At 58.2% G+C, this 24,460-nt stretch overlaps 6 protein-coding genes across 6 annotated transcripts; 2 read left to right on the plus strand and 4 right to left on the minus strand.

The window, feature by feature from the left end:
• Window positions 1–378: 378 nt before the first annotated feature.
• BXZ73DRAFT_75572 (uncharacterized protein) lies at window positions 379–1,157 on the plus strand (the record flags this gene model as incomplete). The annotated part of the gene is made up of 3 exons (XM_048022234.1): window positions 379–425; window positions 490–534; window positions 602–1,157. 3 exons carry the CDS (start codon window positions 379–381, stop codon window positions 1,155–1,157), a joined length of 648 nt encoding a protein of 215 aa, XP_047880493.1.
• A 4,993-nt stretch (window positions 1,158–6,150) lies between these two features.
• Window positions 6,151–7,187, plus strand: BXZ73DRAFT_98914 (uncharacterized protein; the record flags this gene model as incomplete). Its single annotated transcript, XM_048027834.1, has 4 exons — window positions 6,151–6,224; window positions 6,294–6,617; window positions 6,734–6,990; window positions 7,045–7,187. 4 exons carry the CDS (start codon window positions 6,151–6,153, stop codon window positions 7,185–7,187), a joined length of 798 nt encoding a protein of 265 aa, XP_047880494.1.
• Window positions 7,188–8,408: 1,221 nt separating this feature from the next.
• Window positions 8,409–9,786, minus strand: BXZ73DRAFT_75574 (uncharacterized protein; the record flags this gene model as incomplete). Its single annotated transcript, XM_048022235.1, has 6 exons — window positions 8,409–8,654; window positions 8,713–8,795; window positions 8,857–9,178; window positions 9,236–9,293; window positions 9,352–9,454; window positions 9,516–9,786. The coding sequence occupies 6 exons, from the start codon at window positions 9,784–9,786 to the stop codon at window positions 8,409–8,411; spliced, it is 1,083 nt and encodes a 360-aa protein (XP_047880495.1).
• A 2,098-nt stretch (window positions 9,787–11,884) lies between these two features.
• Window positions 11,885–17,042, minus strand: BXZ73DRAFT_42698 (uncharacterized protein; the record flags this gene model as incomplete). The annotated part of the gene is made up of 11 exons (XM_048019006.1): window positions 11,885–11,968; window positions 12,028–12,087; window positions 12,139–12,261; window positions 12,324–12,470; window positions 12,529–12,831; window positions 12,892–13,373; window positions 13,425–13,900; window positions 14,234–14,736; window positions 14,863–15,850; window positions 16,025–16,577; window positions 16,805–17,042. 11 exons carry the CDS (start codon window positions 17,040–17,042, stop codon window positions 11,885–11,887), a joined length of 3,957 nt encoding a protein of 1,318 aa, XP_047880496.1.
• Window positions 17,043–17,436: 394 nt separating this feature from the next.
• Window positions 17,437–19,121, minus strand: BXZ73DRAFT_42895 (concanavalin A-like lectin/glucanase domain-containing protein; the record flags this gene model as incomplete). The annotated part of the gene is made up of 7 exons (XM_048019046.1): window positions 17,437–17,763; window positions 17,819–17,879; window positions 17,936–18,096; window positions 18,146–18,161; window positions 18,215–18,468; window positions 18,525–18,739; window positions 18,980–19,121. 7 exons carry the CDS (start codon window positions 19,119–19,121, stop codon window positions 17,437–17,439), a joined length of 1,176 nt encoding a protein of 391 aa, XP_047880497.1.
• A 2,008-nt stretch (window positions 19,122–21,129) lies between these two features.
• Window positions 21,130–24,218, minus strand: BXZ73DRAFT_98918 (P-loop containing nucleoside triphosphate hydrolase protein; the record flags this gene model as incomplete). The annotated part of the gene is made up of 6 exons (XM_048027835.1): window positions 21,130–21,204; window positions 21,780–22,477; window positions 22,532–22,967; window positions 23,022–23,693; window positions 23,755–23,838; window positions 23,904–24,218. 6 exons carry the CDS (start codon window positions 24,216–24,218, stop codon window positions 21,130–21,132), a joined length of 2,280 nt encoding a protein of 759 aa, XP_047880498.1.
• Window positions 24,219–24,460: the final 242 nt, after the last annotated feature.

Genomic DNA, 24,460 nt, shown 5'->3' on the forward strand with positions numbered 1-24,460 from the left:
AGCTCGCAGGGGCGACGTAGCCGACGCACTAGCGAGACAGGCCTAGGGGGGTGCAACGCCGGATGGCCTATGCGACCCACCGCCGGTCAGCCTCTGTGAGTCCGACGTCGACCCTTGAACCCCCGTCAGCTCAGGTTTCGCCCTGCGCCACATCTCCCAACTGAGCCTCCGACGAGCACACGTCCATTTCACGTACACGCCAACCAGGTGCGCTCGAACATCGTCGCAACTCGTGCGCCGGTTCACAGTTTGCTCCCCGGGGGGTGATAAAGTACCCCTGGAACTCAGACGGTATTCCCTCGCACCTCCACTCCCCACCACCCCAGCACCAACCCCTCAACCTTCCAACCTCCCAATTTCCTACCTGCCTCCGTTACCATGCCTGCGTTTCAAGACCACTCCTCCACCAAGAGCCTTGGCCATGTGTGCGTACACCTACCCCCACCCCACGCGCACGAGACCTCGCACTGACATCTCCCGAAACACCAGGAACCTCATGGTCGACACCCTCATCGCCAACGTGGACGAGACCGAGTGAGCCCGCGCCGCTCACACCTCATATCCGTCCCTACTGACGCCCACTTCCACCCCCCGCGTGCAGCTTGCGAGCCATGGTCCGCGGCCTGCTCTCTGCCTCCACCCCCGCGATCGCCTCCACCTTCACCGACGTCGCCCGTGAGCGCCTCCGCCGCGCCGCCGCGACCGCGCTCCCCCCGCCCCGCACGCTCTTCGCCCAGGTCCCGGAAACCGCGGGCCAGGACACGGGCGTAGAGACGTGGGCCGCGACCCCCGCCCTCCGCCCCGTCCTCCGCCGCACGCGCGCGGCGTACGGCGCGGGGATCGCGCTCGACGCGCTCGGCGTGCTCGCCGCCGTCGTCGCCGACGCGACGCCCTCGCGGTGGGCCCCGGACAGCGCGCTCGAGGCGCTCCTCGCCGAGATCGACGCCGACATCTCCCAGGCGGTCGAGAGCGCGAAGCAGGAGTGCGACGCGGGGCGGGTCGACGACCCAGAGGCCCCTCAGGCGACGCGAGCCGCACTCCTAGCCGCGCTCCAGGCCGCCGAGGCCGCCGCCGCAGGCTGGGGCGGCGACTTTCCGTTCGAGCGGGGGCTGGCGAGCGTGCAGGAATGGAAACCGGCGATGAACACGGGGCGCTAGTTGGGGGGCAGGGCCGTGCGGATAGGCTTGTGTTTGACACCACTCGGGTGGGTTGCCGGCGTTGCCTTGCGTGCGTGCACGATCATCGAGGGTACACATGCGGAAGGCGCAGCTCAGCGTGCACTGTAGAGTTCAATCGACGATCGGGATGACGAGGATTGGACTTTCTGGGAGCACATGGATGTGTGCACGGATTGGTGTCTGCGGCGCCTTTCTGAACGTCATCCTAGAACATGTATTCAGCCCGTGAAGTACTTATTGGAAGACAAACTCGGTATCACTCGCCCCTGCTGAAGCGCAGCCTTCCAAAGATACTTTTGAGCATAATGGCTCCGTTGGAAACCGAAGAAAACCAGCCACCTCGTTTCCGTCTTCCACGCAGCGCGATGGTGGCGTGCACAAGTTGAAAAGCCATTTGAATGCGGTGTCTCGGCTCAAAATCAGTCACGTTGAACGATCTCCATCTATGTATCCGGAAATCGCACACCAGTACTAGTGACAAGAACCATCAGACACTGGCTGCCACGGTAGGTTGTCGTAAGGATTCATATCCGAGACAGCCAGGCATCTTTCACCAAGCACGCCATACCTCCGACTGCGCACCGGCCTCATCCCGCGATTCACTGCCCAGTTGAGGGATATGTCGTGCCGACGCGCCGACGCGCCGACTTCCAAATGGCGCCCAATGAACTCTAACTTAGCCACGGGGACGACGGGAACTTGTCAGCCACAGCGACGGGCACACGAAAGGAGGCCGCGCACCACATGAGCCCCTCCTGCTGCCATTAAAGGCGAAACGCTCTTCGGGCGTCCCGCGGGCTAAGCGACCTATCCGTTCTGTTTCGAGTCAGGCGAGCTGGACGCCCACGGGGAGCGAAAGATCGACGGGGGAAAACCGCGCTCGGATGAAGTGAACATCGAAGTCGAGGGCCGCGTCGCATGTCCAGTTGAAAGCCAGAGCCGCCTCGTGATCGAGCCAGACGCGTTACAGCGTTCCATGATGGACGAGAGTTGACACAGGTGCGGATCTCCACCGCCCGAGTGAGAGTACGGATGCAGAACCGGGATGGACATCCCAGTCACTTTCGGACGTAGTACGGTGGGGAGCGGGGCCCTCGGCCCCGGGCTTACGTCGTTGGAAAGACGTGATTCGTCCATGCCCATCGCTCGCTATGTGATAACGGGTCCGGGGACTAAATCGGCGACCGGGAGGGGATATCGTCAGGACCTAGAACATGTCGTAAGATCATAGGGATGGGGTTAGCGACGTCGATATACCGCGATGAGTAGCGTAGACCGACATACCGATCGCTCGGCACGATGTCACGCTGGAATTCGGGGAGACCGTGAGTGATCTATGACTGGGGGGATATGTCCTCAACCCTATCGGCACGGGTTTGCTGTAAGGACAAGCTGCAACCGAAAGATACCACGCCCTGACCATCGGATAGTCGACGATCGGAGCGTTCTGGTGAAAACTTTCGAGTGGTCATGTCAGGGATGCCGGTGGCTGAAGGTTATTGTAGCCGCATGAGTGGGATAGAAGTGCCCACATGGGGCTCGTGCTGCGGATGACCATGCCGTCGGGCCCTGGCTCAAGAAATGAAGGAATTCTGGTCAGAAAAGAGTATGTCACCAATGGGGGCCAGAGCCAGGCCGGCGATAGAAGTTGGCGTTCGGAGTTGGCATCGAGCACCGGAATGACGGTGTACAGGGAATGAAGGCTTCTCGTGTCAGCTGAGCTTCGAATAGTGGATGGTCAGAGAGAAGGGAAGATAGAGGATGGTGATTAGACGTCCAGCTCGCGCTTGTTCTCTTTTATCTGCTTTGATGGGCCAACCTGAGAGCCGCCTCGCAGTCCGCGGCCGTGCAAGGCAATGTTGAATAAGATGCGAGATACTGTAGCGGAGTAAACATGACATTCTTGCATCAGCTGAAGAACAAAGATAACATCGAACAGCGGCCATACTGTGATCAAGGTGGGCGAAGGCGAGCTGGCGTCGCTTGTGAGCTAATGAGCATTGCCAGCTGCCGGTACTTGTTCGGATCATTCAACGGACTACCCGCTGTCAAGAACTGCAGAAGGAGGCATGATCAGGTCTACCCAGCCCGAGCATCGACGAACAACGGAGAGGCTTGTGTGGCAGCAAACAATTACCTTCTCTTCTCCACCTTTTCCCACACGTCGTGGATTGACCTATCAGTTGGCAGTATCCGCGCGGTCCGTCTCTGATGCCCACACAGCCTAACTGCATCCATAACGCATCCCATGAAGCCCGTCTGGATAGGAACGCTGTACAAGTTACCGCCCTCATGGTGGTGGCCAAGTTGCAGATAGGCCCGATGGAGAGAATGGTATGCGATTCTCCGGGACGGAGGCACCTGTCACGCCTCATACGTCTCCTGTGAGAATCTCCGAGAGGAGCCCAGGGCAACTTGCAGTATACGCCTCGACCAAGCTCCACCGGGCACGGCTAATGCCCCGAACGACGACGGTGGCTCGTGCTAGACCATTTTAAGACCGACAGCCGAGTCAAGGGTTTCAGGCCCCGACAGCGTGACATACTGCCTGTGTTGGCCAGTGCGCGTCCCGTGCATGCGGTCGCATCAGTGATCCACACGGAAAGGCTGTGAAATCGCGTATTGAATAGCACGCACCAGGTGCGCCTTAACCCAACGCAGTTGGTGGCACGTATGGGCCTGAGGATCTTGCGGCTTGGCTCCTCTTGGATTTGGAGTACCGTGCGGCGGGATGCTTCAAGGGGGCGGGATATTACACACACTCCGAGAAGATCGCAGCGGGGTTGGACTCGGTAGCTCGAGGGGGTTGTGCATGCGTAGGTGCTTCGTTCGCACCGTACCTCCTCGAAAGGCGGAGGCAAAATGTAAGCCAAAAGATGAACGAGCGACTGTGCAACATAACACACCTGGAGGCGTTTCACATACCAAGTCATATTATGTGGAGTTGGTAAACGATAACTCGTCGCTCTGGAGGATAAGGCCCGGCGAGGGTGACTTGCGCAGGGCAACGGAGTACGGGTTGCAAAACTTACGTCCGTCGGATCCGATGCTTGATGCCTATACACTTGCTGCGACCGCAGCCGCACTGGTCAGGCAGTGGGTTCACGGAGGTTTAAACTGAAGGCACTAATAAGCACACACATCCAGCCAATGGATCAGGTAATGACCCACTCAGCCCGAATACCACGAATCCCTCCGCTTCTGGTACGGTATTGGCGGCACATCAGGGAGACCAGGCGTTATATTAGCCCTCGTTACAAACCATAGAGGCCAGGGTTGTGAGGGCACTTTGCGAGCCCAGTCACAATGGGGTGTGTTGCGGGACAGGGAGGCGACCTTCTGTCTTCTCTTCAGCGTACGCGAAGGTGAACCCTAACCGGAGCAGCCCAGGTTACCGCCCGGATTTGGTGTTGGTTGATGGAACGGTGAAGCGCGGAGATGCTGCGGCGCCCACACAGCCCACACAGCCCACACAGCTTCATTGCTGGTCTTCGATCGCGCCGCATCGAAACAGGTCGAGACTTGCTTGAAGGTTTGCCGGGCCGAAGCAGAACCGACGTAACGTGGATTACGCGTAAGGCGGGAAGGCAAACTGGCATGTAGGGCGTCTTGAACCACAGCCCGCTTGCGGACAGATTCCGAGGGCGCTTGAAGAACCCTGACGCTCCATGCGCAGCGATCACCAGAATACCATAATGTAAGTCTGATGTCACTCGAATTTGCACGAGTGATTCGTGGGGCGTACTTGGGACCCTGCGGTGAGTCCATGAACGAATCGAGTGAGTAAAATACACAGGTGATGGCTCAACAGTAACAAAGACCACCTACATATATCATTAGATGATGAGGCTGGACCTCGAACTGGTCACACCCGCTCCTAACGCCACCCTTCAGTCGCTCCGCGTTCGGTAAAGTGGAGGACAAGAACGTCGGGCGTCGAAGCCAGGGACTTCAATGAGCCGTGTCAAGTCGACGAGCGGTGGGGCTGGATGAAGCGCCCGAAAGACATTCAGAGAGGGCCGACATGCCCGTATATGCACACACAGCTGACCATGTGACCAAGAAGCAAGTCCCTCACCACTTTTATTTGTAACTGTTCGCCGAATGTGTCCCCACGATTCCGTAGCGTCAAGGTTGGTGGCTCTGACGAGGGGGGGGGCATAAGACTCGGTGCTCCATTTTTAGAAGTGTCGAACCATGGATACTCACATGGAGCACCTCGTACAGCCGTATGGTTCGCGCACGATGCCGATTTCCCGCCGTGTCGTAATGCGAGACGTCGCGTGTAGAATTGAACGCGTGCAGATGAATCGAAGCGCTTGCGAGCAACCGCCATGGCGTACGCAGCTTCCCTGTGAACGAAAGACCGTTGATCAGCAAATGTGGTCCCCCGACGGCTTCACCTGAACATGTACCCGGCCAGAGTGCACTCGGACGGCACTGACCTGGTCGTAAAGCGACGTCCTTGGCGATCGTCTGCTTTCACAGGCTTTCACTCGGCGCGCGAGAGCTGTGCTGCTGCAAGTGCGGCGTGGCTGGAATCACTCCGGTGCATCACTGCCTCTGTTCCGCTGAAACGACCATTTGAGGGCTTGGGCTCGCCGCCATGACGGCGCGGCGTTGCTCCGCAGAGGCGAAGACGAGGAGGTGGCTGTATGCGCGTCCCGCTGCTTTTGCGGAGTAGTTGTACGGACCGCAGGAAGGAATGACATCAGCGATAATGCAGCGTCGGGTGAGCATAATGCAGGGCATTGAAGGCCGTGGTGGGTGTGCGCAGCCGGGGGCGGTGAGGCAAAGCTCGAGGTGGCGGCGGCGACTCCCCGCATGGGCGCCGGGGTCGGTCGATAGACGCCAGTGTACAGGCAACGGGGGTTGGGCCGCCAGGGATCCATAATACCACCACCTCCGCAGCCGGCTGCTCACCTTTCCTTCCCATCCCTTCACCACTTTCCTCCTCTCGCTCGTTAGCACGATGTTCTCCCTCAAGACGCTTTCTCTCTTCGCGGCTGTCGCCGGGCTGCAGCTGGTCGCAGCTCAGGAATCTTCGTGAGTCGTCCCATGATTCTCACCCGCCATAATTGTCCTCAGCCCTTCTCCCTGTGCGATGCGATGCAGCATTTCTACCGCCTGCCAGAGCACGCTTGCCTCCATTGCTACCTCGTCTGACGGTAACTGCCTCAACGCTGGCGGTCTCATCAGCATTCTTTCGGGCACCTCCTCCAGCACCGACCTTATCCCCCCGATCGACTCATGGGCCAAGGGCATGTGCAGCCGCTCCGCCTGCACCAACTCAACCATTGCCACTGTCGTAGCGAATGTGACCTCAGGTTGCTCGGCCGATCTCGCCAGCTTCGGCCTCCAAAACGTCGACGCGGGCCAGATCACCTCCCTCGTCCAGCAGTTCTACCCCACCGTCCGCAACGTCCTCTGTCTCGCTGAGTGAGTCTCGCGTTCTGTCCCCTTGGCACCTCCAATTGTCGCATGTCGTCATCCGCGCCCTTTCCTCCAATCGGATCCGGCGATGGTCTCTCACGCTGACTTCTGTCTGCCCCCAGCACGAAGAACAGCAGCACGCTCTGCGCCACCGAGGCACTTTACTCCCTCGAGCCCACCATTGGCACGATTTCGACCTCCAACCTGGAGTCGCTCCTCACCAGTGTGCTCGCTGGCTCGGTCCCCAGCATCTCCAAGAACGCAACCTGCACGGACTGCTCCAAGGCTCAGTTCACCCTCATCAGCCAGGCGTTCGGCGACCTCATTCCTAGCTCGGTCACCAGTACCCTCAGCTCTGAGTGCGGCAGCTCCTTTGTTGGTACGTGCCTTTGATCGAATTCTCTCATCGTGCCCGCCTCATTCCGCTTGGCAGACGGTTCGATGCCCTCGTCCGTCACCCAGCTCGCGAGCAAATCGTCCGTGACCTCTACCCCCAACGGCGCCGCGTCGGCCTGGGGCGTTGCCCCCGTCTACGCCGTCGTCGCGCTCGCGTCCGCCTTCGCGGTGCTCGCCTAAACACATCTACGGTTCGATCCCGGCCTTGGCCTTGGCCTCCGGCTCGGACTCGCACATATTGTGCGACTTCACGCTCGATGCGCGTACATATGTGCGCCACCGCGGCGCACACGGGAGGGAAACCAGTTCGCGGGATACCTGCTTGACCTCTTACTTATCATGACCGGACGATCTCGCATATATCACGACCGTACGCACTTGCTTAATCTCAACGGACATTTGCATCGGACATTCGTGGTGCGCATTTACGGCGGGCGCACCCAGGCACGCCGAGGAATCCGGCGCCTGTGGAGGCAGTGTACTGGTCGTTGTGCTGCGACCTCGCTATTTCAGATCTGCGAAAACAACAGGTCACCTCTCAGGCTGTCGCCAATGGTTACGCCGCCGACTTTGATGGGCGACAATTTTGTGTTGGAGAATGGGAGTATTTTTGCGAACAACGACGACAAGAATCGAGAAACCCTTAAACTTCGCGGTATCCTTGGATCACATCGCTTTCATCAGGATGTCTGTTCTCCGATCAAGCCCAACGTCCAGCGGCCAATCCCAACGCTACCCAGGCATAAAAACAGACCAAAAAACGAGGTCCTTCGCGACACAACCGTCTATCTCCTGCAACGAGTTGCCCACAGTTACGATCGGAGTATACGTGCACAGGCCCCGTCAGGTCGAACCCAGCTCTTGCGCGGGCATGCTAGCCCATATTTGTGTCATCGACTAATGAGACAAAAACTGAATGGGCTCCGGGTGGCCGCACAGCGCTTTACGCCGACGGGCTTCCGCGGGCTGCGCATGAGTGCTGGGCCCGCGATTCTCGAGAATGTGTTCACAAGACCATTGCGGGCGCAGACTGATCGCGTTGCTACGGTCTGGATACATACCCTAAATCCCACTAGGCCGTAGACACTGGCGATGTCTCTAAAGCCTGAAGAACTTACAGAACTTGCACCGCCAACGTTATCGTGGAGGACGCCTCATGTTCAACATACTGATACAATTGGTCATACAACCGGGCGCATACACCTACAGAGTACAGTCCATGTTTCAACTCTTCGCACCCCCTTGTGTGGCAGTAGTCCATCGTACAAAAGAAAAGAGTGATATGGCACCTGAATATCGTGAAGCATTCCAAGACCATAACGTTCGTCGGGGGCAGATACCGCGGCGCTCGAAGCTCTGTCGGCCTTAGACCGAGCCACCGCGTCCTGCGCAGCGCTGCGTTCAACACTCGGTCCTCGGCGCGAACGGGAACTTGATCACCCCCTCGCTGTCGTAGATGCCGTACCCGGGCTCCTGGTTGTCCGAGTAGATGTGTGCGAACCAGCCGACGCCCCCGCCGACGACCGCCTTGAGGTCCGCGCAATGCTGATCGAGGAGGACGTAGTACCCGTGCTCATTAGAGACGTCCGCGACCGCGTCGGGGCTGTTGGGCTGCACGCTGGGGGAGGTGACGGACGGCCAGCCGTTCTATGCGGGAATATATGAGCCGTGTACGCGGACCAGAAGAGTCGGGGCAGCGACGCACCTCGTCAAGGTACATCTTCTTCCCGTTCCCATGCTGGATGAACCAGTTCAGGTCGGTCTGAACCAGCGGCCACGCCTGGTCGGCTGCATCCGAACCCCAGTGTCAGCGCCTGCCTCGCCTCCGAGGGAAATGCGAACGACTCACACGTCGACGCGGTCTGGGCGAAGAACGGCAGCATATGGATGTTGATCGAGTCGATCGCGTCGAGCACGTCCTGCGCGCCCCCGCGTTCCTGGTAGCCGTACGCGAGCTCGCTGACGGTCACGGGGATGTTGAGGCTCGAGAGGTTCTGCTTCGCGAGGATGACCTGCTCTGCGAGCTGGTCGTGCGGCAGCACGCCGTCGAAGAGTGGCTCGGACCCGAATTGCAAGACGCGGGTCACGAGCGGCGCGAGGGGGTTGGCGTGCAGTGCCGCGAGAAGGGTGTCGCGGCGGCCGATCCATACGTCATCGAGGTTGAATCCGAACTGTGCACATGGATGCTATGAGCTCAAGGACGAACGAGGCAAGCGAACGCGGCGTACCCAGATGAGCGCGTGCACGCCCAAGCTGTTTTTCCACGCCGCGTCTACGATATCGTCACTGCGCGCGTTGGCGGTTAGATGCGGATGGAGACGCGGGTGCGGGAGAAAAGACGCACTAGAAGCCTTCGCGGTCGCACACGCCGTAAAGGCGCACATAGCGCGAACGGAAGTGGTTTCGAATGTCAGCGAACTCGCGGATCAATTGCGCTCTGCTCTGGCCTGCAGCGCGAGAAGCTGTGAGCACTGTCCGAGAAATGCGGTGTAGCACAATACGACTCACAGGCAGTGACCTCGTAGCTGAAGCCGACAAAAGCGTACTCCGTCGCGGGATCGCACCACCATCCGGTGTTGTCTTTGGGCGGCTCGAGAGGCATCGTAAATCCAAGCGCCGGGAAGCAGGATGGCGCAGGTTTCGCTTGCTTTGGAGCCAATGCTATCGTGGTGTTCGCAATGTTGTGGCGGAAGGGGCGGTGTTGCTCTCTCGACTCGGCCGGGGCGGCCTGTGCGAGAGCCGAGAGCGCAAGGACCCAGAGGAGCACAGAGACGACCATGCCTGCCAAGAGATTGGAGGGAGGGGGAGGATACAGCGACGGTTGAGCGATGACTAGGAGAATGGCCTCAGGTTGGGCCTATTATAGTGCTCTGCCCATGGTCAAGCATCGTCGTGTCCTTCCGAACCATACATAGGGATGTAGGGTTCGGTGCCGGGCGGGATGTGTTCGCCGCACATCCGCGCTGCCAGTGAGGGGACACCCTCAATGCGGGCGCACTGGCAGCGGAGACATGCGCGTGGTCTCGATCCCAACGTAGGAACGTAGACCTCGCGGGCCGCTTAAAGCTCGCGCGCGACTGCTGTCAAAGGCGCTATCAGGGGCCTAACGCGGGAAGCAGAGAGCGCGGACGTGCCTAGGGCGCCGGTGGGAGGATGTGAGCGGCAGAGCGCCCCAGCAGAGCACGACGGGCCCAGGGCGGGGAAAGAAGACGAGGAGCCGCATGGGCGGAAGTGCGCGCGCGGCGTCATGCGCGCGTGTAACGTGCGGCCGAACGCGCTCACGAGGGCACTCGTCTTCCGATGGCCGATGTGCATTGGCGGCTTCATTTCATGAAAGCTGGATCCGAAAATGTGTGTCAAGCAGCGAATGCATCGAACGCGTTACTGCTTGCAGCCTGCAAGGAGCGTGTCGCATGACGAGTTCACATGTGTACAGTCATTTTAACGATCACGGTGCAAAGATTCGTGAAGCTCACCAGGTGGATGGAGTACGATATTTCAAAAGATGGTGAACCTAAGGTCATGAACTGGAGGGGAGGAAGAGTCAGTTGGGAACGACCAATAGAGTGAAAGTGCCCAGAGGTCTCCAGTTCGACTCCCACCGGGAGCATTATATTTCATGTTAATGGTATCTTCACCCTGACCACTGCTACCCTATACAGCCGTGTAAAGAATGGATTCGCCGTCGCGTCGTCCCATCCAGACGTCATCGTCGAGGCTAGTGCGCGTCAGTGTCTAGGGGTTGAGACGCACCCAGATGAGCGCGTGTACGCCGACACCTACCGTCTAAGCCGCGGTAATGCTCCGTGGTGATCAACCGGAAGTTCACGGTGGGCATAGAGAGCACCCCCACTAAATTCGACGTCGTCGCAGAAGCCGTACAGGCGTACGTAACCCCCGTTGAAGTGGCCAAGTCCTGTCTTCCGCGTCTCGTGTTGTCGTCGTGCTTAATTTGTCTGTGATAGTGCTGCTTCTGGGTCCGAGGGAGATAATAAAGGCTTCCTCAGGACTGGTTTCGCCCAAAAAACCCCATTTGGCAGGCTGGGAAATACCAGTGTGCCCTAGTTTCGGGTCCTCAAGGCATCCCTTGTCGCGCGCATGTACATGATTTTGGGTTGTTGTCCTTGGATCGCTTTCTGAAATATTCTGCGTTGACCCTGGCTCTGTTGGTTCATGTCGACCCCAGATCGCGCATTCTATATCGCAGCTCCCGCCCACCACCTGAGCACTGGTATTCATGCCTACTTAAACTGTCGACTCTGCTCTGGACGCAGGGCTGTACGAGTCACCATTAGTAATGAAATGAAAAGGATCGGCCTGTTGACAAGGACATATGTGAACCATCGGCTACACGGACCTGTGAACCGTATTTTTAGCAAGTATCTAGAGAGATGTATCCGAGCGTTACCGCAAGCTGCAAATAAGAAAGGGACAATAGGATCAGCAATGCATCAGGCCGGAACAGTGAGTGTTACAGCGTCAGGTGCGTTCCATCACAACACTCACAGCGAATAGTATAACACGCAGCCTAGATCCTGAAGGCTAGGAGACATCGCATCTCACACTTGGCTGCTGCCAAAATGAATGACTGCATGGGCCAGAAGGCGCCTAACGCTCCATATACGGGATGTTCTTGCCGTTATGCCGATCGGACGGCCCGGATCTTCACGTCGTCCGGCGGTTGAAGACAACCCCAGACCTATCATAGCGTGGATAGACCGGAGAGAAAAATACATTGGTGTCGTCAATACGGACCTATTAGGACTATAAATGCGGTCGGTCGTCATTAACCGTAGACCAGATCAGGCAGTAGAAGAAATGGGAGGAAATGGGAGCGATCACGGAGGGGAGACAGCTGAAGAAACAATGCCCCATGTTCAGCTGACATCCGATGGGCACACGCCTAGTGGGAGCATATCTGGATCTCGCAGCTCTGCAGACGACCAAGAGGTCATCTTCAGCTGCCGACGAAATCGTCCGTAAGCACACTTTTCGACTCGCTCGGCTCTGACTCACTGACCTTGGTGTCCGTCTCGTTGTTGGGTATAAGGTTCATGTGATTAGGTACATCGCCGGCGTTCTGCAGATGAGTGAGTGCCATGGAGAAAAGGAACGAGCGAGATCAATTCACAAACTCGGCCTCCTCGAGCTCTCGGAACGTAAGTAGAAGATCCGTGGGTATTCTTGTGGGGAATACGAGAACATGCACAACGGGTTTGAATGGGCGAGTGGGCGATACTTTCTGAGCAAGAGACTGGGGATCACGGGCAAACCTCAATGACACTCATCTGCGCCGGCTGAGCAAACGGCACGTACCTCTGCTACAGAAATGGCAAGACGGATTTCAGACCGCTTGTGCCGTGCCTCCTGGCCGACCAAAACGAAGAACTCCCAAACGCAGTCAACCAAAAACACCGACTGGACGTGCTGGTCAAACGCAGGGAATACAGGCACAGGTAACAGCTGGATAAATCGGACATCATCAACGACCCTTTCTATGCGCCGGAGAAGAATAACTCACTGTGTCCTTCCGAGAGGCATCCACCACCCACACACGTGGGTCCACAATCTCCGTTTCTGCTCGCCACCTCCAGTAATCCGCTCGCGCGTAGTCTCCCTCTCCCAGAACCATCCAGAACATGTCCTCCAACTCACTTTCCGCCTCCGTAAGCTCGACGATACTATCGGGGGATGGGGCGAGTGATTGAGCATATGCCAGTGCTGCCGCCTGTTCAGTGGGTACGGCTCCGCGGCCATGCCAGACGTAGAAGGTCTCGAGGATGGAAACACAGTAGCTAAAGCCTGAGCATAGATTCTTGACGCCCTGTGCAAGCACAACCCGGGTCATTTAAGTGCACGGAAAGCAGGGAACCGAACAACGTACGATCTCGAGTTCGTCGATGAAGACCAAACCCTGTCTGGACTGTACTCGATGCATCGCCGTGTTCTCAGCACTCCAGTGTGCCCTTGCGCCCTGCCTGACCACCAACGTACCGCCCAGCACTCCAACAAGCTGGACAGGCTCCCGCGCTTGCTTCACCTGCTCCGCGCTGGTGTTGTACCGCCTCGCCAATTCCGTGATGCGCTGCAGAGCACGCTCCGAAGGCTGCGCGCGGCGACCCTGCCATGCCCAAACACGGGTGGTAACGAGTCCGGATGACTTGGCTTTGGCACGGTGGACGATCGCGAGAAGCTCCGTGTCATGGAAGATGTGAGGGGGGTTGGAAATGGGAGTGGTGTTGTTGGTCTCAATGGACATAACTTCGACAGAAACGGTGTTGATGTCGGGGTCCGGCGTGTATCTGGGACGAGGAGCGACGTGGAGAGCTTCAACATCGACACGCGGGAGAGGCTTGTCTTCGAAAGCTGTCGGGGACGATCAGTGACGTTCGAGCGTCTTGAAACAGACCGGCTTACCAAGGTGAACAGTCTCGTCCTTCGAGGGTTGCACAACTTCCTCATCAACCACCACGTCTTCGACTGGTTGTACATACTCGTTGAACGAGAGTGGCTTGCGCTCCGCCGACTCTGGGTTCTCATCCCCGTCCTCGTCGCTCTCCAATAACGCAGGATCAGGCGCTGCCGCGTCCTTCTTCAGCGTGCTCACAGGTGATGGCGCCGGAGTCTTCTCTTCCTGAAGGGGAGGCATGATGAACTGCGAGTACCGTTCATAGCTCGACTTGCGCTTCTCCAACGGCGGCGCGGTGATCGACTGGGCCCGTGGCTGAGCGCCGTTGGTCCCGCTCGCCCCATACGCATGTGGCTGAACCGTCGCACGAGGGCCCCAGGTCGCGACCATGTTCTTCACGCTGGGCGGGGTCCAGTCCTCTTCGGTTTGATCCTGTTGCTGCTGGACCTGGACCTGCTGCTCCCGCTCGCGTTGCTGCTGCTCCCTCTGCTCTTTCTGCCGCTGCTCCCACTGCGCCTGCTCCCTCTCCAGCTGCTTGCAGCGCTCCTGCTCCTCCCGCTGCCGCTGCTCTTGTTCGCGCTGCTGCTGCTCCCGCAACTGCTGCTCCCGCAGTTGTTGCTCCTTCACCGCCTGCTCCCGCTTCGTCTCCTCAAGCTCGCGTTCCACACGCTGTTTCTCGCGCAAAGCCGCCTCTTTGACTGCCGCTGCCGCCGCCGCCGCTGCTGCCGCCGCCTCCGCCGCCGCCGCCTCGTCGTCGTCGTCTTCCTCCCTCGCCGCCTCCGCCGCGTACATTTGCGCCGCCGCGGCTGGGCCCAACGGCGATGCAGGCGGCTGCGGTGAAGCCGGCGCCTGGCGCCGCATCTCCTCCGAGAACGCCTGGGCGACTTCCATAACCCGCGCTCGGTTGCCCGTGCTGGGGATGCGCTGACGCACTGGCGGGGGCTGCGCCCCTGTACCGCCGGGCCCGCGAGGCGCGCCGAACGGCGTGGGCAGAGCGCCCACAGGCGGCGTGCGCTTGTCAGAGGCGGAGGATGTTGTAGGGAAGGGGGTGGAGCATGGCGCGGGCGCCGGAGCGGACGCGGCAGGGGATACTGCTCGACCATGCGATGCGGGTGGAGACGGGTATTGGGAAGTTGGGGAGCTCGTCTGAGCCTGGGAGAGAACGGATGGCTGCTTCTGACTGCCCGCAGGTGAACGCGTTTGCAATGCGGACCGTGCCGCGGGCGCCTCGTGGACGGTGTCGAGGGTAGAGGAAGCGAGGGTTGTTGTGGGTATGCTACCCTTGCCCTTACGAGGCTTCTTCGCGCGGTCCTTTGTGGGCTACACACAGAGGGACGAAAAGTCAGCGCCAATCTATCAAGCGCATATAGCGACTTGGAGGGAGGGGTAAAGGTACAAGCAAAAGCACGAAGAAACGTAGATTGCGAGTTACCAAACTGGACGTACATGACTGAGCGGCTTGCCTGCCGCAGGCATCCCTGCTTCGCCCCGCTCCTGCACCAAGCCCCCGCTCGTTGTCCGTGGTCGGACGCGCATGCCGAGCTCGTCCACTTCTGTCCGTTGTTCACTTAGAGGGGCATGCTGCTGTTCACCGGTCTTGGTGGGTTCAACGTATGTGATGACGGTCTTGGAAGAACCCAACCAGCCCGTGAAGTTCGGGTCCACGGGCTGTTCGCCTGGCTTCATCGTCGGCATCGAAGACTTCTTGCTAAGGGTCGGAACCGTCGCAGGAGCTGTGTTCTCCCGCTTGAGGGGGACAGTGTAAGTGGCCGTGGTGGGCGACACTTGAGCAGGCTCAGTCGTCAGCGACTTGCGCATTGGGGAGGGCTTGGGCGAAACGACTGGAGGTGGAGAAGGCGTGCTGACAGGTTGCCATCGGTCGAGTACAGCACCGGTGCTCTGCCTCTTCGTAGGAGAGAGGATGCGTTCTGGGAGCGGGGGGACTTCAGGTGGGAAGATGTTCTCCAGGGCAGCGCTCTTCTCGACCATGTTCTTCACGAATCCTCTACCCTTGAGTCGGCTCAAACTGGGAGTGGGCCCCTTCTCTTGTGGGGGCTTCAGGAACGCCGGTGACGGGTTGTGAGAGGGTGGCATCTGTGGGCTACCGATGGAACTCCTTGGGGAAGGCTGAATGGGTCGCGCGAGGCCAGGGAGTGCAACCATCGACTTTGTGGTGTTCGAGGTCTGAGGGTTGTACGGTGACGGGGACTTGGTCCCGGTACTGGTGCGGGGGGTGATGGGACGAATGATGGTATGATTGGGGGACTTGGAGGATGGGCGGGAGATGATGTCGGCCTTCGGCTTGGTAGTGAAGGTCTCCGCAGGAGTCGATGGTTTGGGAGTGGTGGGCTTCACGGGAGATGGAGGAACACTTGGAGTGCTGATCGTGCGTTGACGGGCTGGCACCTGGGATGTGCTAGTGTAGCTGGGTGTGCTCACCCGTTCACGTTCCTGGGTCGCCGGGGTGACTGGACGAACTGACGTTGGTGCATCCATCTTGGGCTTCGGAAACTCTACGGACGCGGGCTTCGTGGGCGATGGCGAAGTACCCATTGGTGTGCTCATTGTTCGCTGACGAGCAGGGACAGAAAGCCCGTTGGAACTCGACGGAGACTCACGTTCTTGAGCCTGTGCAACCATCGAGCGAACGGTTGCCGGGGTCGATGGTGAAATGGTATATCGCCCCTTGGTGCTCGCCGTAGAGCTTGTAGAGACGGTTGACCGAGCCTCTTCATCCCGTATGGCGCGAGATTGTGCCGACACACTCCCAGAACCCGTCATGCCCGGCATCGCGACGCCGCCCCGTCCGAATACGGGATGCGGCGCGGCGACGTGCGTGCGCTGTTCAAATTGTGTTGGGTCGTGCGCATCCTGCTGTGGAGCGTGCTTGGTGAGCCTCGGACCCGTTGCGCGACCGCCCATGAAGGCGGCAAGAGAGATAGGTTCAGCGCCTCGCTTCGCCGCCGCAGGTCCATACGAAGATGTAGACGAGGTGGATGGTGGGGAAGTGGTTGTGGTGGCCGACATCTTCGGCGAGCCGTCGCCCATGAGCTTGCGGAGGGCGTCGTCCTGGTTGCTCTGACGGTCTTTAAGTGCGAGGGGATCATTCGACTGGGGTGATCGGTCGACCTCCTTGAGCGCGGCGACCGTTCCACTTTGGGCTGCGGGGATGGGGTAGGTGTCTCAGCCATCGGCTTCATACGAAAACGCTACACGGATGCATGCAAAGAATTTCCCGCCAAACCCTGAACAGAGATATGCATTCTCGTCGCCAGTGCGCCTGTATACGATCCACAAGCGATCTATTCAACTTTTGCGTCGGAGGAAGTGCGAGGAAGTGCGGAGTCCCTCGTCCCACCCGCATGCCAAAGCGAGGCAAATCACTCACAAAGATCAACGCTGTTCGTCCGACTTCCAAGGTTCGTGCTCCTGCGCATGCGAGCGATCCTCGATGCCTGGATCTCCATCTCTAGTCGACGAGTTTCCGCCTCCTCGTCCTCGTCGACCTGTTTCTGCATCGCCTTGATCTTGCTCGTCCATTCGGCCAATGAAGCGTCGGGTTTCGGGGGAATGCCCGTTGTGCTGCGTCGGGCAGAACTTGATGGCCGAGCAATGTCGGGGGCCATGGTGTTCTTCAGGGAAAGTCGATGAAGGCCGACGGGTAGTCTTGAGGTTGATATAATCAGGGTTGAGGTCCAAGGCTTAGAGGAGACAAGATGTTCAGAGGCTCATTAGGTCATAAAGGAGGGAGTGGTCGCAGCGATGAAGCGTAGTGAAGCGTGGATGTCCAATGGCTCGCGGACACTGTTGAGGCTAAGCACCACAAGCGCCCACTGTGGCACTACTGCAACGGATATTGGCACGTGCGCACACTCTGACGATGTCGGAACATTGTTGGTATACGCGAATGGAGATCGCTACACTAGTTGTACGTACTCGCATCGCATACTCAGAGCATCCAAGTAAGGTATAGTAGTTCGGGTCCGTGGATTCCCAGTCAGATTTGTAGCGTCAAACTGCTTAGAGCAGCATCCAAGTGAAAACGGAAAGCGCAGTACCCGCCGCGAACGCAAGGTACATCCGAGGGCTCGCAGCAGCAGCGCCGCTACCACCGCCGGTGTTGGGCGAGCTGTTGGTGCTGTTGCTTCCTTTAGTCGTAGTGGCGGCGGATGAAGCGGATGAAGCGGATGAAGACGTCGGGCCCGCATTGGCGGACAACAGGACGGTAGAGGTCCCAGACAGCGACGCGGTGAAGGTATCGTCCGAGGTGGCGAAGACCTTCACGTAGTTCATTTCTAGCCAGGCATCATTGTAAGCCTTGCCCTCGTTGATGACGCTGTTGATGTACTATGGGAGCGCTATGAGGGCATGAAGAGAATTCAAGGCCAAAAAAGGACCATACGCAGGCGTTCGCGGACCCATCCCCACCGCAGGAGGGTGTGTAGACACTAGGAACACCAGCCCTAGATCCGGATTATGATGAATACTACTGTGACATCACAGGTTGCAAAGCACTTACCAGTCACCACAGAGCGTGATGTCAAGAATCAGTTGCTGGGGACCGAATAACTTGCCGATGTCGCACGTTGAGGAGGTTGAGTACGAAGCCGAGGGGGTGCCCCAGTCAGAGACATCAATGGAGTTTGTGGCACTGGTAATGGAGGCAGGAATGTCTGCGCGCTGCAGCACAGTGAGCACGGACGACCTGACGCATGTATAGGGTACTTACACTCCAGAACCAAATGCTGCAAGACACAACGTTAGTGGTAGACAAGACCACAGGGATGCGTACACATACTTGATGCCAGTGGTCTCGAACTGAGTGGCCCAAAGGCCTCCACCCGCGTTGGAGAAGTTGTCACCGTAGCTGTTCGGCTTCTTCTCGCCCACAGTGCAGCCAGCGCCGTCGGTGCAGTTCGCACCGTTGATCGTGCAGCCATTTGCCGAATGGATAGCCATCTGGTTGGCGGGCATCAAGTTGACTGCCTCCAAGATGTCGATTTCACCCGCTGCCGGCCAGTTGGCACCAGACGTCCAGAAGCTTGGCCAAACCTAGTGAGTCAAAACCCTTTAGACAAATCTGTGTGTGGCAAGAACGAAAGACGTACAGAGCAGCCGTAGGCCATGTGAACGGCATCGAAGAGGAAGACGGAGCTGATAGGGAAGAAGTCCGTAGTAGCAATGCGGATGGAGTTGCGCTTCTCGTTGTAGGGAACAACAGTTTCGTTGTCTACCCGTATAATGGCGGTGCCCTTGTCAGTGGTATAGGCGAGCTTGGGCGAGCCCTGGGTCGCGTTGGTTTGATCGAGGTAGACGACATCGCCTGCAGAAGTACATGGTCAAGGAGTGAACTTCTGGCAGAGCCTGACAGAATTGCAAGGGACAGGTGTGGCAAAAGTCATGAAGAAGCTTGAGGAATGCCTGAAGCGTGCTGCGCACGACGTACGCAAAACACGCGAAGGTTCCTTTCCCACCCAGATATAGACTCTCCACTCTCAAACTCGTACAGCCACCCACGATCGCCCAGGGATGAAGAAAGCGAGGGTCTACTCGGATGACGCACCATTCGTGAGGTTGTCGTAGTTACCATAGAACTGCCAGCCGTCGAAAAAGTTCGCGCCGGAGTAGTCCTTGATCAGGTTGTATGCAGCGAACGTCGGGCCGACCGCGAAAAGAGTGGACGCCAGTATGATGGCTGAGCGCATTTTCGAACCGAGGAGCGGGGGGGCGGAGAATGAACGAGGAGAATGCGAGCAAGCAAGAGTGTGGAAGCGGGCAAGATGCGCCGTGAGCTCCGAGAGGCTTATATCAGTGTGCTTTTGAGCGCTACTTGGATACTTATCCGTTCAGGTACGTATACCCCCACACCTCGCCCGATCACAGCTTGAGCCCGGAGCTCGAGTCAGTTCCGGTGGTCGGTTCCGGTGTCAAATGGCCGGCAACGGAGCAGCGTTAACCTTATATCACCGCCACCGCCCAGACATTAGCCAGCGAGCACCCCTCCTGCGTCACGACCTCCGTTTCACAATACACGCGCAGAACATGAGTTCGAAGAATGCCGCCCCTCCAAGCAGCTTGGCGGACTCGGACAGCGCGTCATGAAAACACCACTTCCTGAGCCGAGTCCTCCCAAGTCCCTTGTCGTGTGTACTTCGATGTTGGGTTGGGTCAGATATAGGCCGGTAATCTCGAGACACATACGCCATTGGGAGGCCTAGCTTGCTGGGCTTTCACCATCTAATCTCATTCCATGCGTCGGTCGAAACCGAAGTATAGTCAGTATCTGTTGAAGATACGCGCGGAAGCGCCGGTTACAATTAGATTAGATTACGCTACGCATACGCATGTTATCTTTGTAGTCCCTTATCTCTTGGTCTCGCCTCACACGCCTTACGATACACTTAGCCCTAGGCTCGATCATCCAGCCGGTCGGTTCAAACTCCGATACGCCTTCGGCGGTCGGTTTACCGACCGGCTGGTCAAACTGGTCGCCCCTCTGGCAGGACCGCCCAAAAAGGAAGTCACGTGCGCGGGACTTAGAAAAATCGCGCGTTCTGGCCTCTGGACTCGGAGTAGCTCCCCTGTGCACGTCCTCCCGTCCACTCCCTCACGCGCGCGCGTTGGTGTAAATAGTTATGATTTTACATACCAAATGAACAATGAGCCAATTGCGGGTCTACATGGCCGTTCTCGACATAAAACCCGGGTGCCAGTCCGCTAGTTGAAGGGGTAGAGGATGCAGGGGGCGCAGGATCGGGGTGAAAAGGTGGCATGAAAGGCTCAAAACCGTAAGTGTCGTAGATGGAAACGTCGTGGTGAGCCTGTCTCTGAGATGACTCAGCGTGCGTGAGGTGTTGCGGCTGCCCGAGGTCCATACTTTGAGCGGGTGTCCCGGTGTCAGGCTGACCGGGGTTATACTGTGAGCCAGAGATTAGAGCGTCCAGTGTGGCACATGGTTCTGTCCAACCGCGTGGAGGACGGGGTGATGACGTGTCCAGAGAAGCCGTCGTCGTCTGCAGGTATGCCGAACTTGAGTGGGGTGTAGTTTACATGACGTCACCGAGACTCACCAAGGCCCGCACGACGACTTGGGCGTCCTGCGCATGTCGAACCTGCGCAGAGATCCCGTCCCGTGGGTATGGAGCGGGCATTCCAAGTGAGGCTACTTGACGCGGGAGAGCCTGCATGTGACTTCGAATTTCCGGTGTGCTTCTCGCAATCTGGGGGAGCTCTGTTACTTGCGTATATGGGCTGGGCGCAGGTGGCGGACCTGCACTCCAATGCGGAGTATTATGAGGAATGCTGAAGGAGAGCACAGACAAGAAGGGTGACATACCGTGAGCAAAACCAACGGATGGATACATCGCGGGCGTGGATGAGCACATAACATGGTACGGCCCGGGCGTGTGGTATGGCACATGCGTAGGACCAAGTGGTGACATCGCGAGCGCGGCAGAGCGCATCGCGGGCGTGGCAGACTCGCCGTGCATTGCGGGAGTGGGAGAGCACATTGCGGGTGCGGCAGAGCGCATTGCGGGTGTGGTAGAGCGCATCGCAGGCGTGGTAGAGCGCATCGCGGGGAGAGATTGAGGCCATGCGAGGGCCACAGAGCGTGTTGAGGACGTGGCCGATTGAGTCACCGGTGTGATAGTCGGCATTGTATGCGAGGACGCGGGGATGCCCCAGAGGGTTGTGTAGGAGTCGGAGGGCGTCCTAGGGGCTGACATCGTGGGTGGACCCAGCGGCATTGTAGGGAAAGCCGGGTGTATCGCAGGCGTAGATGGAGGCCTTGCGGGAGTCCGTGAGTGCATCGCGGGCCCTGTGATCGAATGCCTTGCACGAGTGGGTGTGCTGTTGTAGTAAGAGGATGGGAGGCTTGAGCTTGACATTGTGAACAGAGATGGAGCAGTGGGGCCGCCATCGTGACTGGACCATGGGAGAGGAGACGGTGCGACGTGACCAGCACTACACACAGGCTGCTGCAGCGTCGACCAGGTGATCCTGGATCCCGGGCTTTCCTGAAGTTGTTGGGCAGCCGGCGAGGGAGATGGGAAAACAGGTGGCGGGGGATGGTAGGGTAGCGCGGGAGGAGTGTTGTGATAAACGTACGTTCTCTGAGGTACTGAGTGTTCCATGTCGGAACTCTGTTCTTGTGCGAAGTTTGCATGCTGGCGTGAACTGGATGTGGTCTCGTTCGTGTTCTGTCCATAGTGTGGGTGCGGCTGAGGCGACACAAGTGGAAGAGGGGTTGATAAGAGTGTGGGTGTTGAGGAAGGGTGAGCATAGTGGGTGGAGTGGGCAGGCGTGCCTAGGTAGATGGGGGCAAGAGATTGCGATGGGGCCGGCGCTTCGCTGCCTCGGACCTCTGTCGCGCGCAGGCGCTTACGCTGTGGCGGAGGAGCCATGGACGACGCGGACGCCCCGCGCGGCCGTTTGGATGCTTCTGCGTTGGCGGAAACAGAGGTCGGGTAGTATGCGGTTTCTGGGGGCATCGTGGGCTTCGTTTTGGTACGTGTGCGTTTAGGTGGGGGCTCGCGCATGGTATCGGGTGATGGTGCGCGCGCGGCCTCAGTCTGGGTTGGCACGGCTTGTACTGGTTTGCACGACGACGAGCCAGCAGAGTTGGTGGGTGGAACAGGTAAGGATGAGGGCAAAGGATGTTCAAGAATTGCCTTCACCGAGATCTTCTTTGGATTGGGGACGAACCGAATCTGCAAATGTGCCATAGACTCACATAGCTCAGCGGTGAGGCGATCCGTCCACACTGCGGATGGCTCCTTCATGATAGCTCGAATTTGGATGGGAGTGACAGAGCCATATGAGACAAGTGAGTCGAGAAGCACGTCGGGAAGTATTGCCTTGGCGTTAAACCATGCCAATGGGTGGTCGCGGGCATGTACCATCTTGCGCCACTGTGCGAGAGCGGCACGAGCTGTCGGGTCGGGCAGGCCCTTCGTGGGCAACCTGTTCGTTTTTTCACGAGGACAAGGTGCAGGGCGGGCGAGATCAAACAGCTTCGGATGGCAGAGGTCGCAACACGGACACCCTTCAGCTAGGGGATCTATACACATAAAATTAGGGGAGCATATACATGCGGCGAGTGAACAAAACTTACGCCGCTCCGAGTCTGGGATCTCGAAAACCTGTGCCCAGACTTCACGCCGGCAGGACGTGCTTTGCACAAATGAGAGAAGACCTTCGTCGGCACTTGCTGGGTTCAGCTGGGGTTGTTTGCCATTGGGTATGTCGTCGAGTTGCTTTGAGCCGCCGCGATTGACACCGTGAGCTCTGGCGTACTCTTTCACCTCCTTGGAGTCTGCGCGTGGTGCTTTCTCCTTGGTCCCCTGAATCTTGCCAACGGGCTTTTCATCAAGGGAAGCGGGCATGTTGTCGACGATATTGGTGTTGTACGCAGAGCGCTCGACAAGGAGGATGGCGACCCCTCGAGTGCCGCGCCCTCGCGCTGCGCGTCCCGCGCGCTGCACGAAGTGTGAGAACGTTTCCGGCATCTTCCATATGATAACACGCTCCACATCGAGGATGTTGCAGCCCTGCAGCTTAACTGTTAATAAATGAACTGTAGAGAGTTCGACCAGTGAACATACCATTCCTGCCGCATCTGTGCAGACCATGATTCGGATCTGTCCCTCACGGAAGGCGGCCATGGCGCACTTGCGGTAGCGTGCAGACATAGTTGCGTTGAACAGCCGGATACATCCAGCTTCTTTGGGCTGGTTCGGACCTGGTCGCAGTTCGGGAAGGATTTCCCATAGCCGCCGGTACAGATGGGCAATGATGTCATTGCCGATGGCGATCTTCTGGACGTAGAGGTAGGTCTTTGGGATGTCGTGGACTGATTGTATGTTCTCGGAGATGACAAAATCAAGGTCTGCAAACGTGTTGAGGGGATGCTCACAACCACGAATAACAAGGGAGATGTTTGGACGATCATTCCCTTTGTTGACGAAGCGGCTCCGGGCCTCAGATTGAGAGAACAAGAGGGAGCCGTAGAGCGCGCGACGAACTCGTCTAGTGAGAGTAGCTGTGACAGCGATTACGGGAGTGCATGGAGGCAGGAATGCGCGGATCTTTCCCAGGGTGCCGTAACTCTTCCGGAAGTCCGCACCCCAGTGAACGACGCAGTGGGCTTCGTCAATGAACATTGAGACAATGTTCTGGGTGAACTTTGAGTTGCGGAGTACGAGGTCGGTAAAGCGGCGGGATTGGAGCATCTCCGGTGAGACAATTACTACTTGATACTCCAGGTTGAGGATCTTCTATATTCGGTGTACACATGGTTCGGGATGGTTCAAAATGGCATAAAAAGAAGCAGCTTACCTCAATCTCTTCCATGCTGCAGCCGCCGTTTTTGCTATGTAGTGTGACCGCCTTGAGGCCGAAGTCGTCCCGAAAGGTGTCCACCTGTTGAGCCGGTGTTCACCTCATGTCTTTCACAGGTGCAGTAGGCATACCAGGATGTTACGTACCATTTCCTCCTCCAGAGCCATCAGCGGGCTCACCATGAGGGTGACCTTGTTTGCAAAGGCGGGCCAAACATGTGGACCCGCAGCCAGAGCTGTCTTCCCTGCACCTGTGGGAGCCTGGACAATCATGTCTACTCCTTCAATCTGCGCAACGACGGCCTTGAGCTGGAAGTCCCTCGGATCCGAATCCCATTTGAAGGACTCGCGCATGTGAGCCTTGAGCTCGGTGATGTCGTCTTCGGTGAGCCTTGGGCGAGGTATACCACTCTTCAGTAGGGCATAATTCTGAAGTTTGCTGGGGCGAGAACGACGGGCCATGGCGACGAGGAGCAGGAGAAAAGCAGACAGTGGAAGCAAATGGTAGCAGGAGAGTAGGCGCAACTGAGGGGTGGGGCACACAAAATCGGAAGGCGTCAGATAAGCGCCAAAAATGCTGCAATGCGACGAGTCGCCATTCTATTCTCGACACACACACTCTCTCTCACAAATCGAGCACAACAAGGTGCGTATGCTGCCACTTCAGATGTCACATTCAGCTCAATATCTGTGAAGGATGGCTG

Source organism: Epithele typhae, assembly GCF_022376455.1.
Source record: "Epithele typhae strain CBS 203.58 chromosome Unknown BXZ73scaffold_9, whole genome shotgun sequence".
Lineage (NCBI taxonomy): Eukaryota > Fungi > Basidiomycota > Agaricomycetes > Polyporales > Epitheliaceae > Epithele > Epithele typhae.